The following is a 17,532-nucleotide window of genomic DNA, read 5'->3' as shown; positions in this document are numbered from 1 at the left end:
ACCATTAAGAGACTACCTAATATTGTGGTATAGACAAATCCCAACTTCACTCACCTTCTTACTGTTCAAGCCTATTAAAAAATAGACAGTCCTTGCCCTGTTCTAAAAGTCACTTGATTTTCCTTCTGTTTCATAATTACTTTGCACTGTCTTGTCTCTGTAAATCTTGTTAGCTACAAAGACTGTTGTAAATACTGCTTTCTTCTCTCCCACTTGCAAATACTATCTTGTATTAGTTTCCATAAACCTATCAGTCAAATAACTCTTACTTATATTAGCAAAATCTAGACCTCCAAGACAGTCACGTATGGTCACACGTTTTCTGGGAACCTCTTGTTGTACAGTGCAAATTTTATTGCTGTGCATTTTGTTCAAGAAGAGAAGCGCTCACATATTTGAAAGAGTCCCTAAAATCTTTCAAATTAAACATGCTGTATACAAGACAATAGCGAAAAAGTTTTACAGGATAGTTTTTAGTGTGAAATAAGCATGGTAATGAATACATGCTGGATGTTTCATGATACACAAGTTAAAAACTACACCAATTTCACAAATATAAATATGAGTTAAGTCTTAGGAATTAACATAGGTATAATAAAAAAATCTCACATGTTGCAGAAATAAACCTCATTCACGGAATGAAAGATAATAAAAACCACAGTAATGTCATAACAAAACACAAAACAAACACCAAAAAATTATCAAGAAATGGTGAGGATTACAGCAGCTATTGCCCCTTGTGATGAGAGCTATCTTGCATACTAAGGCAAGTTCTTCAAGGACAGATAAACCTTCCTTCTCTACAAGAAACAAGCAATTATAGAAATCAATTAAAATGGTCATAATTTACAAGGACTTCACAATCACCTCACTTTGATGCAGATGAAGCTGCAGAACATATCTGAGCAATCTGGTTTGCACTAATCTGGTTCAAGGTGAGGTTTCTAAAAGATTAAATGTTATGTGAGCACCACTTGCCTGATCAATATTCCTTTTATCAAGAACTATATAGATAACAATCTAGTCCATGTATGTCTTGGGCAAATTAGGCAGGACGCCAAAATAAACTTAGCAACAAAAATCCTAGATAGATTTACAACTGTGACACAGGCCAATCTGCCAAAAGAGCTTTGCAAGATGGATGTGCCAGACCTGTAGCTAACTGAACATGCGTAAAAAAATACAAAATTCACATCAATACCAAAATACTTATTGTCTTATATTACCACAGAGTTACCAGCCTACTGCGCAATGAAAGAAAAAAGAATGCCTGCAGCTTCATTGCACATATTTTCATATCAAAAATTTCCCCCCCCCTTAATTTTATGTGGATGGTAGATACATATAGATATGTGAAGATCACTATTATTCCAATAATTACAACAAAACCTAAAATCTGGCAGAATACCTTCAGCATAAGGGTAACCTTCATGTGGTCCCACCAGTACCCACTCAAATCTGAGAAAGTTACAGGGTTGCTGAAAATCACTAATTTCTGTCACCACTGTGCTGGGCACAGGTTGTTCCTGCTCAGGTGCCAGAAGCCAGGAACATTCTGTTAGCATTCTATATGCAATGCCCTAATTCCTCAGACCAGCATGCTACAGGAAGAATGCAGTTACCTGCTTATTCCACACAGAAGTATATTTTGACAACAAAAGTTGCACCAGTCTGAAAATCAGAATGCCATATACATGCACATTACTACCGATGCTGTTCCCTTTCCTATTCTCTCTAGACTCCTGTTCACCCTTGCTAGAGAAGACACAGGTATTCAAGATAAGTTTGAAATTAGATAAAGCTCTATCAAGAAAAACTCAAATCTGTTCTACTAAATTGCATTGGTCTTCAAGATTCTAAAAAAGAAAATAAAAATAGTAGTAATAATAAAAAAGTCATCTCCTTATTTGAAATGTTTGAATAATAAATGCATTAAGCATTGTTCCAGAACCTGTCACAGCTTCAGAGCTTCTCAACCTGCATCTCTTGTGTTAGCTATGTCTGCTGACACTCAGTGTCAGTGACACTGAAAGCCACAGCATCACATGCAACTTGCACTCATTAATGTGAAAATTATCTGTCTGCCTTTCAACTCAACAGTAATTACTGCACTGGAATTATGCCTTGTTATCACTAAGACAAACTGTTTTCAGGGATTCCTTCCCAACTAAATGCATCTGGCTCACAAACTGACAAAAAGAAGACATTCTTTCCAGAAGTCATCCTTTTTGCACATTTCCCTTTCATACTGCTACGCTACTGTGCTTCCAAAGACGAGCCTGATTGTTGCAAGCCTGCAAAGTTATCACTTTTAAATCCAGGAGAGCATTGTTAATTATAGTGTTTTACAGACTTTTGAACAAATACAGCAGGAAACATTCATATTGCTTTGATCAATCAAAGGACAACAACCCTTTAGATTTCACAATTCTAAACTTCAACAGAAAGAACCCCATTCTTCGTGAACTTGTAAATGGAAGGGTAGCTTTCATTTTTTTCTCTGAAAGGCGAAGTTTTGCTTTGCTTTAATACAGTTTAACCGCTATATTGCTCACTCTTTCCCAATTGTTAATGCACAGGCATTTCAACACCACCTGCCAACCACAAACAACAGTACCTCAGCAATGGAAGACATACCTAAAATAAGTGTTTCACCAAAACTTTGCCTCTTCTCTGTAGGATGAGAAAACAAATGGTTCATGAAAGCCAAACTAGTCTGAACTTCTCGCCACCAGCCACATATCTCATCTATTCTATCAGTATCTGACTGTTCTCTCCCAGTTAAAGGTGACTTACACAGACAGATACATTCTTCTACTGAAAACAGGAAATAGCAATTTCAGCAGCTGTGATTCATCTGTAACTCAGGATCAGCTGCTTCATCCTTTAGATAACATGGCATTTTTGCCAGGCCTTTCAATGACTCTTCATTTTCCTCAACAAAGAAGAATTTATGAGTATCTGTTAGAAAGAATACTTTATTCTTTTACTTTATAATTTCCTTGATCGTTTTACATTGTATTTTCAACTGCAATAACAAGCTTGGTCTATCATTAGCTCATTTTCCTCACTGCAGTACGTGCCAAACAGAACCAACAAATTCATTGCAAAATTAGGGTGAGGTGTCAATCTGCAGACTAGCAAGTGACAGATCTTCATATTTTCATTTTCACTGTAAGACCCCAGCAGACTTTTTGAACTAGTTCCATTCCATCACACAAGATTATGCAATGCCCTAGTTAGTACAAATTTAAAGAGCCACATTCTTGTTTTAGTTCTAAGTAGCTTTGCAAATACTTAAGATAGGGATTAAGATGCCTTTAACTTCTAACATAAAATGTATGCTGTAATTCAAGGAGCTATAACATTGTTCCATGAATTCACATCACCACACCCTCTAACTGGCATCCCAAAGAACTGCAGTAATGTGACAAAGACATTAATCAGTTGCTCCAAAAATAGAGCAGGCAAAATAAGCTCCAAAACCAAATTACTCACATTTGCAACAACTCCTCCAGATACTTAAGGATTAAATCCATCTTTATAAAAAAAGTAACTTAATAAAAATCCAACCTAAGACTCATCTCCATACTAAAGCCTGTCATCTAGTGAGACTGCACATAAATCACAAGCCCAGTCTGCTGATTTTGTCATTAGTTCCACACAGGCACTTGCTTAATTCATACTGCTTCACACTACCTTGTAAAATTTAAATGGTTTCCCCAGCCAGGTACAACATACCAGATGAAAACTCTCAGAGCATCTTGGTTTTAAAATTATAAGCAGAAATTTGATGAACTCATAGAACTCATTTGCTTTTGCTTTAAAAAGCTCAACAATTTAATTGTTCTCATATATTTGAAATATTCTACAGTTCTGATAAGAGGCTTATTTTTGTACTTCCTAAATAAAGGAAAAAAGCTTTGATTGACGTAGAATTGCCCTATGTGCAACATTGACCAAATTCAGGTATGCATTTCCTCAATTTTCTTTAAAATTGACATTTTTCTCCACACTATGTTTCATGGTGTTGTATGAAGTACTCCTTTCCACTGTGTATCTTCTGTAGAAGAACTAACATGCAAACTTTTCAGAAGAAAACACAATTTTCCTGATAGTTTTAACAGCTGAAGAACTGAACTTCAAATTTAAAGGGATATCGCAACAAATGTGAGCATTTCAACAAGATTCTGTCTGATGATTCTGTTTTATTTTGTTTTCTAAGGCTCAAGTGAATGTTCCATTAGTAAAACTCTAAACTGGCAAGCGTACTGAAACAAGAACCCCCTGTTGTTTCTGCAAAAGCTGATTAGGCAGAAGTAAGGCAGCTTTGGTTCGGAAGGAGGCAGGGACAGGGTACCTGAGTCGTTGCGGAGGTACGAGGACATGGCTGGGATGAGGCAGGACTGACTGAGCAGCTCCAGGAGGATGGAGGGAAGAGCGCTGCTGTTTTGGCCTCTCCCCTCATGGCTCGTTTGTGTCTCTTCGTTTGATGTACTCCCTGCAGGATTTATGTAACTGGCAAGAACCTGAAATACACCAGAGTATTTATGCAAAACTGATTTATTTCAGTCAAAAGAACTTGGACTTTGCTTAAGATACATGCCCTAACACTTCATTAAATGTTTTGCAAATTCAGTTCTGGTATTTATTTCAGCAGGCCCAAAGAGAAGAATTTCTATACAGTTATTAGATTATTCAAACTTTGGCTAATGATAAAATTAAGTAACTGTTATAATTCAGAATTATTTTAGGAGATCAACTAATATGAATTTTGACAAACCTGCTGAAGTTCCTCAAAGCAAGAGTTTGCCAGCTCAGACCACTGAGACCTGCAGCTGACCAGTCCCTTTCACTTTAGAACACCAAGTACACCAACTAGCAGTAGGACTTTTCTTTTTTTCAACGGCAAATGCTTCAGGTATTGTTGTAACTTCCTTTGGGACGGGACTTTGGGGTTTACAGATGGAACAGTAAGTTATGGTGAGCACAATAGTTACCTGGAGGAACAACTACTCATGAGCACAGCTCTTACCTGAGTAAACAAAGAGCAGCCTTCCCCTTGGCAATGGTGGGAAGGCACCTCTTGACTGCACACCTGCCTGCCCCAAGGGTAGCTGTGGCTGAGTTCACAGGCCCTTACTGGATGTTGTAGATTTAAGTGTTTCCATAGCTCTGATTTGTGCAGCTGTACTCTCAAACTAAGTAACTATGAGGCTTGACAGGCTGTATAGCTTGAATTCCCAGGGACTCTATTCACCTTTTCAGCCTCTTTTCTTTCATTCACCCTCTTTGTTTTAACCCCCTTACCCATGGTATTTTGCTGCAGCATCTCATTATCACTGTGTACAACAGAATTTCTCTAAACCTTTCTAGAGCAGGGACTGAGGAAAGTCTGCTGTACAACTGACTGACATGTTCAGCAAAAATGCTACTTCCTTCACCTGCTGGGTGCCCTCAGCAAATGCCTCCTTGCTTCATGACTTATCACATTGATAGTGAAACCTCTCCCTAGCAGAATACAGAGTACTGCGTGGAAGCTATGCTGACAGCAATTTAGGCAATTTTCCTCTTTCTTGCATAGAAAAATGTTTTCAGATTTTACTTGTACTTTTCAAAATGGTATCTCCATCAGGGTGTGGGCATTTTCAAAGTTTCAACTCCTTCGTGCTCTAAGCCCAGCAGGTTAGCTAATGTTTTTCAACTGAATTAAACTTCTAATGACTAGATACAATCTCATATTCCCTACATATCCAAGACAACAGGGATTGGTTGGATTTCATAATGGACTGAAAAGCCTGATTATGCACGATCTTCTTCTCCTTAGGTATTAGAAGACATTGGAATTTTACTAAGATCTAGATGTTTATTGAATAACTACTTTTGTCATGTAATTGACATACTCAAGACTTCCTAATATGTATGAGTGAGATTTTGTTATATTGGCATAACACATTCATGGACACCAATATCAACTATGGGCACTTCCTTAAAGTAGAGTGAAAAGTATGCAAGAAATTATATAGGTAACACTGTCTGGCACACAAAACAAAATGCCTACTGCCATATCCTTCTCCTTCAATGGACAGTCTTTAGTTTTGACTGTGTGCAGTGCTCTTGACAGAGGTGTGTGACAGCTCAAGATGAAAGCACTAGAACATCTCCTCATCCACTTTCTCTTCAGAACTCATACCCAAGTCTTCTATGCAGCAGCCTGGTGACATCTGAAAATAGCCTTGCTCAAAATATGATATATATAATTTTCCAATAAGACAGTTGTTTGCAAATAATTTTTGCCCAAAATATTGTAATTACTCTAATCTGTGACTGAAAAAACTCCAGTTTTATTATCCATGCTTTAAGTGCCTCTCATTAATCATAATTTATAATGACACACCTGTAGAAGGCAGGTCACATGCTCTTCTTCTAATCTTTGCTTAGTTAAAGCTTGTTCAACATCCCATCCTGAAGCTGTAGAGCCTGTTCCAAATCCTGTACCCTTAGCCCAGTACAACTGCTGCTCTTCTGTTGATGCAGTATTGTGTGTACTTGACACCTGTGGCTAAAGTAAAAGAAGAAAAAAAAATCACAATTATTTCATGATTTAATCTTAGTCATGCTATCTTTAAAAAGCCTTTGTTATGCAAAAGAATGTAATCCCAGTTTATTAACTTTCTAAAGATATCATCAGGATCCAGTGAAAATCAAAGCTTTCCATAGGAAAGACTGCCACACATATGGAGCTCTGGTAAAGGTCAGCAGTAGACTGTTGAAAGTAGTTCTTCCATTTGACCAGTACTGTAAGCCCTTTATTATTCTCTTTTAAGATACTACCACTGCTTAAATGATGAGAAGTATTAGAATGCTACTTAATCAATATCATTCTAAACATCACAGCTCTGTAATTATTGCTGTTTAGAACTTAATCAAGCCTAATAACACAATGAGATGAAGGGGATGGGAGTGGAAATGTTATCAAGAGAGCAGAACTGAAATGTTAAGATGCTCAAGTATTTACTGATTTTGAATAAATGCTCCAAAACAAGAGGAGTAAGTTACACATATAGCTCTGACACATGATCTCCGTGTCACTAAAATACAAATTACCTCCTCCCTAAGTAAGAGCAAGGAAGTCAGTATTCCTTAAAATTTTCTAAGACCACATTTTTCCAACAGTGCTTGGTAACAGCTAAAACAGCTTTGACCAATGGTCTGCCTCAGTGATTTTAACTCCAATATTACAATGCTTACCCTCATGAAGTAGCGTGGAAGTATTTACAATAGTTTTTTAATTTTAGCAGGTCATTGGTGAAAAGGATGCAGAAAAAACTCTGATAAGCAATTTTTAACTGATGTTTTCCTATTTGCATATTTAGCATCCTAAACAAGTGACTTGCTACTTTCATTACTTGGTCACAATTAGCTGGAAACCACATCATGCAGCACTTGTTTTATGGCTCCAAAAAGTTTCATTTTTTGTTCACTTCTTCTTCAGTGACTTTATTAAAGATTGTGTATGAAAGAAAAGAAATTATATATGAACAGACTGCAATGGTAAAAGAAATTATCACCTGTGAAGTATCATACTGACAGTAGTCTTGGATAATCTTTTACACTGGGAATGCAATGTGTCTTGGTGATGAAACAGCTGTGTGGCTATTTTCACATAGACATTACTCATGAACATGTTGTGCCTTTAACACTCAAGAGGACTGTCATGAGCACTGAATTAAAGCACTTAAGGGAGAGCCTGGCCCCAGAAATACAAGCCTCAGTGCAGGCCTGATGGATCCCTAGTTTCAAGTAACCATCTATCACTTGATAGATATGAATTATGAGAAAGCAAGCTATTTAAAGGGTCATGGTAGCACTGAAGCAGAAGTAAGAATTAATGGTTGCCCTTTCCCTCAAACATGCAAAAATGCTAAGGTGTTAATGTGTCAGCAGCCTGATACCCCATTAGAAGTAGAATCTCTCAGCTTCCCCTTCAATTTGATTAGCCATTAAGGTGAGTTATTCTCAGGCACAGCTTCATCTCTTGCTTGCTCAACCCTTCATCAGTATCAGAGCTGCTACAATATGGACAGCCCTATATTTTGCAAGTACTAATCCATATTCAGCCACCAGGAACTGTTTCATGCAAGCCTCTACCAAAACAATGCTAAAGAGGGCAAGCCATTAATGTGGGTTTTTTTTAATACTTTTACAGACAGTTGGTACATTATGCAGAAATGGTAACTTACAGTCCTAAAAAGAAAATCAGAATATACACATTCTGAATAGAGGGTGGTATAACATGAGAATTGCCTTGAAAAAAGTCAAATTTTGGAGATTAATTTGTGATCTTGAATATGATGGAAAATTTTTGTCTTTAGATCTCATTTAAATGTCAGTACGAAGATTGTAACAAAAATCACTGCATTATTTCATTAATTTTCACAACTCATTTATATTTGTGAAGCATTTGGAAGGTAATAATTTGTAACCAGGAATTTAGATGATTGTGGTGGTGTTCACAGGGGTCCCAGGACGAGGGAAGGGACAAGAATCTTGACTCCATGTTTCAGAAGGCTGATTTATTATTTTATGAAGTATATATTATATTAAAACTATACTAAAAGAATAGAAGAAAGGATTTCATCAGAAAGCCTGAAAGGAAAGGAAATAAAATCTTGTGACTGACCAGACAGTCCGAGACAGATGGAATGTGACTAGCCATTAATTAAAAACAACCACAGGAGACCAATCAAAGATGCACCTGTTGCATTCCACAGCAGCAGACAATTATTGTTTACATTTTGTTCCTGAGGCCTCTCAGCTTCTCAGGAGAAAAAATTCTAGCAAAAGGATTTTTCATAAAATGTGTCTGTGACAAGATGATGAATGCTAAACAAGGTAATGAGGTCATGCTATCTAAAGGCATTAAGGAACCACCATCCATTGACCATTATGCCTTGCCTGCCCTGAAAAATAAGGTCTTGTGAAAGAAACTGATTACACCTTAATGCCTCAAGACAAGCCTTCATTCTCTACTTTTATGATTACTATGTTTGTTTGCAACATGCAGGGACAATTACCTAATCAAGTACTTCACAACTATTTTTAAAGTCCACAAAAATGAGGCTACAATGAAAGCGATGAGATGATTTTCTTTTTTTAATTAAAACTCTTAGTACTTGTGGCAGGTACCTGCTGTGCTGGTAAGCTTACCTCTGCCTGGTTGGGACTGGAGTTGGGCACTCGAGGTGCGTGGTGGCTCAGGGCAGAGAGACAAGCCAGGATGAGATGGATGGCGCCGATCTCCAGCGCCATCCTCCGGAGCAGCACTCCGTCATCGGTGGTCAGTGGGGTGCTGCTGAACAGACTGCGCAACACGTGGAACGGCAGCGTCGGGAGCACGTTTGCTGAAGGAGACTGCAGGATATGACCTAGGTTGGAGAAGGAAAACATCAAACCCACATTTTCTTTCAATAGTTCAATAAAGCCTATTAATCTCTGCAATAATTTATGAACATACAGAAATCTACTAAGGACTCAAGCATTCACATACAGTAAAGCTATCCATTACTATGTTTCTCTTCCAAGAAAAAATTCAGAACCAGAAGATTGAGTATTCAAAACCACCAGAAGATTGAGTATTCGAAAGTATTCGAGAGTGTAGAAGAAAGAATGTTTCTTTATTTTACTCATAGACTTGGAAAAGCATCAAATTTTAAAAATTTGATTTGCCATTTCCAGGGAGACAACTGGTTTGGACTAATTTTTTAAAATACATATATATTTTTAATCCTAGCAAATACAGCAAGATAAAGAATGCATGTGATCAGCTAATAGCAGCTCAGCTGACAAGCAGCAGTAGTTTATTATATGTAGGATTCTCTTCTGTATTCATGTGTCCAAACTATGAATTAATGCACTGACACAAACCAAGTTGCTACTGAAGTTGAACGCGTGGTGAAATACTAACATAATTCTAATTAGATGAGTTGCATGTATGAATTTTGTACTACAATTCCTTAAAATTTTTAACCCCTTTGCATTATGAGCAAAAGTTTTCTTTTAAAAGCCATATTTCAAATAATGAAACGACCTATTAATGCAACACACTGAGATATGGGAAACTGTCTCAATTTTTTTCTTGTATTTAACAATACATTTCACATTCCTTCCCCAGTGCTTATATAGAGACAACTGACAACTGGAGATGCTTCGAACAGTGAAAATACTTTAAAATAGCCAACTCTGTCCAGAAGTTTGCTTCCTATTTTAAATATTTTATTTTCCCCCCTCTTAAGAGTTTATCAGCTGTATCATCATCCAGAGATTTAAACACATGTCCATATTTGTGTGTACATGTATCTACACACATACACGTGTAAATTCACATCTGTCTAATACTCTTTGCAAAGACAGTAACAAGAAGGAATCAAAAGTCGTCTGACCAGGATCATCATAAATAGAATCAAAAACTTCTGGAAAATAAGCCTATCTGATAGAATTCCTTAACTGCAGGCACAGCCAAATGAAAAAAGAGAAAATCGAAACATTTGCACATTGTTTATCTTTGCAGACAACTGCAATCTATAAGCCATAGATTGCAGCTCTTCATATTATGCAAGAGAGTAATGAGATTCTACATGTGTGAAAAGCTGCATTTCAAACAAAAAAGGAAGTTTATTAATAGTTGATACAGAAAGCTAATGTGGATTACCGTGTACAACTGAATCCACATTTTGTGGAGTTGAATTCAGATGTTTGGCTAAGGGAAAAGAGAAATTGGCTGTTTAGTCCAGCTAAAACTAAGGGTACAAGGGAATGTAATTCCTGTCAAAAAATGCACTGGAGAAAGAAGAGCTGCTGGCCACTAACTGCATTCGAATAAACATAGGCAGAACATTAAAGCAACCCCTATCCATGAAGAAAATTATGTTCTGGAATGGTATTCCAATAGCAGTAGTGGCTGCACACACATCTATACTACTACAAAAAAAGAAAGCAACCCAAATTCTAAATGTCTCTTTATTAAAAAAAAAGAAAAGATGCCAAAATTGCCTGCAGTAGCAAGGGACTGACACTGCTCTAGAAACTGCATACAATTCTTCAGTTATTTACCACTCAGATTAGGTGAGTGTAAACAGCTAGATTGAATTTTTATTGCCCAGTTTATTCTTGTCTACTGTCCTGCACCTAAATACTAGTGAAATAAAAAGACAAGCAGAAGGGAGAGCAAATGAGATGCTTGGTTTTCCAGCTGGTCTTACAAGGTCCATGTTGCACTACTCTACCACGCTATTTAGAGTGCTAAATAGAGACTTACTTCTGATGGTTGCAGCCTAGAAAAACCAGCACTCTTCAAAGTCATAATCACAGAATTATGCAGGTTGGAAAAGATCCTGAGATCATCGAGTTCAGCTGTAAACCTGACACTGCTCAAGTGCACCACTACACAACACCCAGTGAAAGCAAATGCGTTCAATGTATGAAAACATATTTCAGACACACTTGCAGTTTTTCAAAACAGTAAGAAACACAAATATTGTAACTACATGCAGAATTCGAGGCTCATTTGCAAAGACACTGACAAGAAATTTTTCTCCTGGCTTGTCTGTCTTTGAAGAACATCCCATTTCTCCCTCTGAACTCACACCATCAAGGCAGAGCTTCTGTTTAGGCAGTTTAATCACCAAAATCTTTAGATCTTACTCTCCTTTTCTAAAACATTATTCAATGGTTTACTCTACATTTGTTGTAGCTTTGCTCTTATCCACATTATTCTACATTTGGTTGCAGAATTATAGGATGTTTGCACAATTAGTTGAGCATTTCCAGCTACTTAGAACATTCTGTCTGAATGCAGTTATCTTGACAATGTCATTGTAGGTTTTATCAGTGCTTATTTTGCAATTACTCTGACATGAGATGAGAACTCTTGAATACTGATGATTGTGATAAAATTTTGCCAGAGAGAATTTATTAGAGACAACAGTTAATCAAAGATGCCTGCAACATGCTTCTTCACAAACCAATGCTAACTTCCTGATAAAAAAAATACAGTGCAAATAAATTAAAGTAAAATGATCTATCTGTGGTCTACAAAGAAAGGTAATAATTACAGCACATACTTCCTTCACCATCATCTGTAACTCCCAACACCAATCTCAACAGACACTGAGCATGTTTCCGTTCTTTTAGCAGCACCTCAGCATAGCCCGGGAGACGGAGAAATAAACCAAAGGCAGCCAGAGAATGTGCAGGTATGGGAGACATAGTCTGGACTGTGGACTTGATTGGTGGAGGCTCTGCAGCAATTGTTTCTGGTGCTTCATACACCAATTCCCCTGATTGTTCAATGGTAACCCATTCAAACTGATCACTGTCCTTCTGTTTTTCTTGTGTGGCTGACGTAACCACTGGAGTGCTCACCTTAACCAACAGAAACAACAAAAATTTAGCAGTCATTCACTTTAACACCTTAAACAAAAATTCTATTTTACAAAGGATCTAAAAGACATGCAATCTTAATGTAGGACACAAAAAAGAAGTCACCTGAATTACTCCACCATTTGCAGATAGAGGGACCATGCCAAATGGCTTAAATGGGCATACTTATTGCATTTTCAATACAGTGCTACAAAGTTGTGCCTACACAAGCAAGCAAACGTATTTTGGCAACCTAAAATCCTCAGTTTAAGTGTGCTGCTTAGACACAGAGGTGTAAGACACACAAATTACTCTGATGCAAATACAAAGATTCATTTATGTACTATACTGCTAAATAAGAAATGGCCCTTGATTTTTAACATTAAACGCTGTGACCATGAGTATTTAATTTTTAGTAACATATTGCAAAAAGAAGAAAAATTAATACCTAAGAAAAATATTCTTTAAAAAAATAATAACTTCAGGTATCTTAGCAGCTTTGTAGCAACTTGTAGCAATGAGCCTTTCATAGCAATGAGCCTTTTGAACTTCTGATTGATTTGGTAGGCTTCATTATGTTTATACTCTAACAGAACAGTCTATTTTATGACCAGAGGACAGTGCAGTCAAGCATTATGATGGGAGTCAGAGTTTAAGGGGGTAGTACCTGTACAGTGCCCCAAGACACAATCAAACAAGTTAAATGAAATTATGACACTGAGGTCCCTCTCATAATTAAATGTCACAGAGGTTTCAAGCTTTCATGCTATTCAGATAAACTGATTTGATCATATTTAGAATTTTAGTACTTATTACCAGACTGATATAAACTGGAAAAGATGAATATGAAAAGCCTTTACAGAAATTATCCAGAATACCAAATTCCTAATTTAAAGTCAAAGCCATGTTTTACTGCATTTATTCCAATTATGTTCACATTTCTCCAGTGACTTGCAGAAATATAAAAGTAAAATTAAAGAATTAAGGGTCTGGAGAAATCATCAGTTTTCACTCTGAACAGTCTGTTCGGTATTACTGTATTTAATTTTTTTAATGGTTTGCAGAATTTTTATTCAGTATTTGAATCTAAACAGATATCTCAAGCTAAGAAATTGTGAAAAGACAGTAAGTTCCTATGACTATAGAAAAAGAAGGAAAAAAGGAATGAAATTTCCCATGGTCATAACTTTTCATGTCTTGCAGAATTCCACATATCAGTTTCCTTCAATACAGAGTACACACTTATCCCTCTTGGAATTCATAACACAGTAACTGTTTATGTAAATACTTCTTCAACTTGTAATTTTTGAAATGCATTGGTACTAGACCTCTAAGGCCTTTGTAGAACTATTTACAAAGGATGCATATTAATTATCCAGTCCCACTACAGGGTTCCTATGGTTGCCATAATTTTACAGCCAAGACACTGAATAATGTACTCTTAATTCATATCCTTAGAATGATACCCTTAATTAATGATTAATTCTGTTTCAAAGGGAATAAATACTATTTCCTGTTAGGAATATCAGCCAAAAGCTTCAAAAATATTGTCAAATAGAATCTGAATAATTCACAGGTTATTTCTTGCCTTTTCAGCAGTGTGTACTTAAAACAGCAGCCAAAGGAGTAATTCCACATTAATGCCACTACTGACATTTTCAAAATGTCTATCAGTGCATCCAGAGGAACTATATATAAGTATACAAATAATAACTATTATTTCTTAATATAATTAAGATGATACTGTTATTTATAATAATAAAATTACATCATCTTTGAGAACTGAATTTCACTTAACCATAAAAACATCTATGAGGGTACACTTGCACGAACAACTAAGTGCTAAGCAAGTATGTCTTTATAGTACATCAGTAACTTTATTTTACTGCACCCTCCAAGATATTTTAAACTAACAGAAGAAGCTTGCCTTGGTCCCAGCAAGGCCACAGCTACTCAGGCAGTCTGTGACATGGACAGGGAAGCACATGTACAGCTGGACAGGGCTGTGGAGTTATCCACTTGCCTCTTTTAAAGTATCTTCCCTAAATAACTGAGAAGTTAAACTGAACTATAGGGAAAGACAAGGAAAATACTGTCCTCAGACAAACAAACAAAATACTCTCAGCATGTTTTCCGGCACTTATTTTTTTCTACTCACTTGCTGAATTACGTCAGGATAAAGCATAGGGAGTCTCTCTGCAATAAGAGCCAATCCACCCATGCCAGCAAAAACTTGCAGTGGAGACTGAATGGGACAGGTTTCAAGAAGTGATTCATCTAGAACTGCATCCATACACTCATCCCCAGGACTGATGGCTTCATCTTCAGGGCAAGGTCCCAGTAAATCTGCATGCTCTACAAAAACAAACATAAAAGAAATTAATATATATCATCAACACTGTCTTTATTTCTTTGTCCTCATTTAAAAGTGGTTTTCAAAAGTACTGATTCCTTCTCAAGCAAAGACTGAGCCAAGAACCTGAAATGAATACAAGAATAACAAAAGAAAATAAACGTGTTAGTGGTACCTTCTCGAGTTTCTGTGGTTGAGATGACCCCCCAGGGTATCACAAAGTCTTTTTTCCCAGCCCCGCGACCGAAGAAGTCGTAGAGATTCATCAGTTCTGCTTTTCAAGGTTGTTTATTTTTCCTTATCTATTACATTCTTTCTCTGACCTGCTGAGATCTGCCTGGCAGCTCGGTTTGTGGCACACTGACCGCCCTCAGGGCGGTGTTATCTTTTTATACTAAGAACTACGTGTACTTTATTTACAATAATTTTCCAATACCTATCACCTATGTTAGACAGTCTGTCTCTACTCTAAACCAATCCAGAAGTGTCACCATCACAGCAGAAGATGGAGGACAAGAAGAAGGAGAAGGAGGACAGGACACACCCGGATTCCTCCATTTTGCTTTTTGAACCCCCATTCTAAAACCCCAAAATTCTGCTTTTTCACCCTGTGACAAATTAACTATCATTCTACTCAAACTCTTGTGGCTTTTAAACTTCACACAAAGTTGGTAATTTTTTCCATGGACTAAAATCAAAGGCACAGGTGTTTTTGACTCCGTGCCAAGGTCTCTGAGCCTTGGCAGGGTCTCGAATCACCCAGGGCAGCCACAGGAATGTCCTGACAGTGCCTTTTGCCAATGACAGCAGATCCATGTCAAACTCAGCATTATTTACACATGGCTACATGTTAATAATTAGAATTTCATATTTTATTAGAATTTGATCTATGCCTTCAAGACTTTGCTAATTTTGGAGTTATGACACTTTTTAACACTCTTTCATCTAGAAGTTAAGCGTAGGTTTGTTATTTTTCAATAAAGAGTTTATAGCTGAAGAAAGAAAAGATAACCTTAAATCTTAACCTGTTTTGCTTTTCACATCTTCTCTCTGTGAGGCGTCAAAATGACCCTCTGCAAAAGCCATGAGATTTAATTCTATTCTTCCTCATGAAAAAAGATCATGATCTGGATTTCTAACTTTCTACTAACCTCCATCCTCCCAGTTTATGACTAAGCACCCTAATATCTTGTACAACAGACAAAAAATGAACATTCTATGCACTCACACACACAAGTATATACAGAATATACAAAACCCTACCACAATTCCTTACTGCTAAACATCAGCCCTCTTTGCTAATTGCCACAGGCAAATTTCAGTGAATATTCTGTATATTTAATCCAAAAATCTATTTTGCATATTATATTTTTAAGCAATGTAATGCAGGGGTCCTCCACGTCTTCACAGTACAGCCACATCAAAAGGCAGGGGAGAGCAAGTGGTCTCAGGATCTCTTCACTGTGAACATTCTGACACTCATCATAATCCTCAGTTATACTCCAAATATATAGCACACATGCTATTATTTATTATATATTTGTAAAAACACAGGAGCACATTAATGAATAACTTGTGCAGCTACCAAAATAAATTTCTTAGGAAAAAACTTTTAAACAGCAGACACTGTATCTTTTAACAGATACTTCACCTTTTAAAACTGTTTCTTCCTAATTTGAAAGGGAATAGGAAACAGCAGGTCTTTCCCCATCCTGATTCTCAACTTTAAAACATGCAAGAAGCACTGTGTTACAAGGACAGCACTGAGATACTGTGGGAGGATCACTCTGCTTTGGAATAATATGATCAAAGTGTAAGACTTAATAAGCTTAAATCAGGGACATGTAGGAATATGTACATCAATTCATTCTACTTCAAAAACAAAGACTATGAAAAGTCTGTCTGTCTGAAGAAGTCTTTCACAGACAGACTAAGAAAAGGTTGCAGACACCTTCAAAGCAGGATAATCCCTGAAAGAAAATGTCCAATCATAACACTTTCAGTACATACAGCTTTGATGTCCACTCTTCTAAAGGACACAGGCAGACACCTCTGTGGAAATGCTCCCTTTCCCCACAGACAGTGGGTGAGGGTGTCACAAACTTGCTGGTATCAGCAAGGAACCGCCTTCCACCAGACATGTGGAGGATTCCACCTCACTAGGCTGAACAGGATTTGCAATTCAATTGCTTGCAGTGGCATGAATTGATCAGACTGCAGGAAATGCTAGATATCCTTCATAATGATGGTTTTAAAACAAAGATTTTGACCAAAAACCTCATCCCTCTGTTTTGCAGTGTAAAAAGCTGTAAGCCTTCCCAAAGGAAGACAACAAGAAAATATAAACACAGAGATATTGATAAAGCACGGAAAACTGCTTCTCTGGAAAAGACACTTTAAAAGTTAAGTTCTCAGTGAGTAAAGCTACAGGAAGATCCTTTCATTGTGAGTGCAAACACAGTAATATCTTCAATATTCACTCAAGGAGTCACACTTAAGTACGCTTTTCAAGTCCTTGCTTTAGTTAATTTTCTTATAATCCAACTGAAACCATTTCACCTCCAGGAGCATTTTCCAAGTTTTCAGTGAAGTCATGCACTTCACTGTGGAAAACTGCTGATCTCAAAAAAGGCATTGAAGCAGGCAGAAAAAAATGTTAATAAATGACACTCTTCCTCAAGTAATAGGAAATGTAGGACTAGAGACACCATGTGAACCTATAAAATCTATCCAGTAGGTCAAAAATCTATCCAGGTGTC

The 17,532-nt window shown here is 37.0% G+C and overlaps 1 protein-coding gene across 2 annotated transcripts in view; it reads right to left on the bottom strand.

Moving 5' to 3' along the window:
* Nucleotides 1-17,532, bottom strand: part of BIRC6 (baculoviral IAP repeat containing 6) — a 177,765-nt gene that overhangs the window by 47,975 nt on the left and 112,258 nt on the right. For both annotated transcript variants that reach the window (XM_054280068.1, XM_054280069.1), the window contains exons 61-65: nucleotides 14,579-14,775; nucleotides 12,123-12,423; nucleotides 9,211-9,428; nucleotides 6,398-6,562; nucleotides 4,361-4,529 (exon numbers count right to left, since the gene is read on the bottom strand). In XM_054280068.1, coding sequence (XP_054136043.1) covers nucleotides 4,361-4,529; nucleotides 6,398-6,562; nucleotides 9,211-9,428; nucleotides 12,123-12,423; nucleotides 14,579-14,775 — 1,050 coding nt within the window. The remainder of the gene's footprint in view (nucleotides 1-4,360; nucleotides 4,530-6,397; nucleotides 6,563-9,210; nucleotides 9,429-12,122; nucleotides 12,424-14,578; nucleotides 14,776-17,532) is intronic.

Source organism: Melozone crissalis, unplaced genomic scaffold (assembly GCF_028551555.1).
Source record: "Melozone crissalis strain CALT ecotype California unplaced genomic scaffold, PUWL_Pcris_2 ptg000027l_1, whole genome shotgun sequence".
Lineage (NCBI taxonomy): Eukaryota > Metazoa > Chordata > Aves > Passeriformes > Passerellidae > Melozone > Melozone crissalis.
Note: the sequence above shows the minus strand (reverse complement) of the source record. Positions and strands in the feature narration are given on the sequence as shown.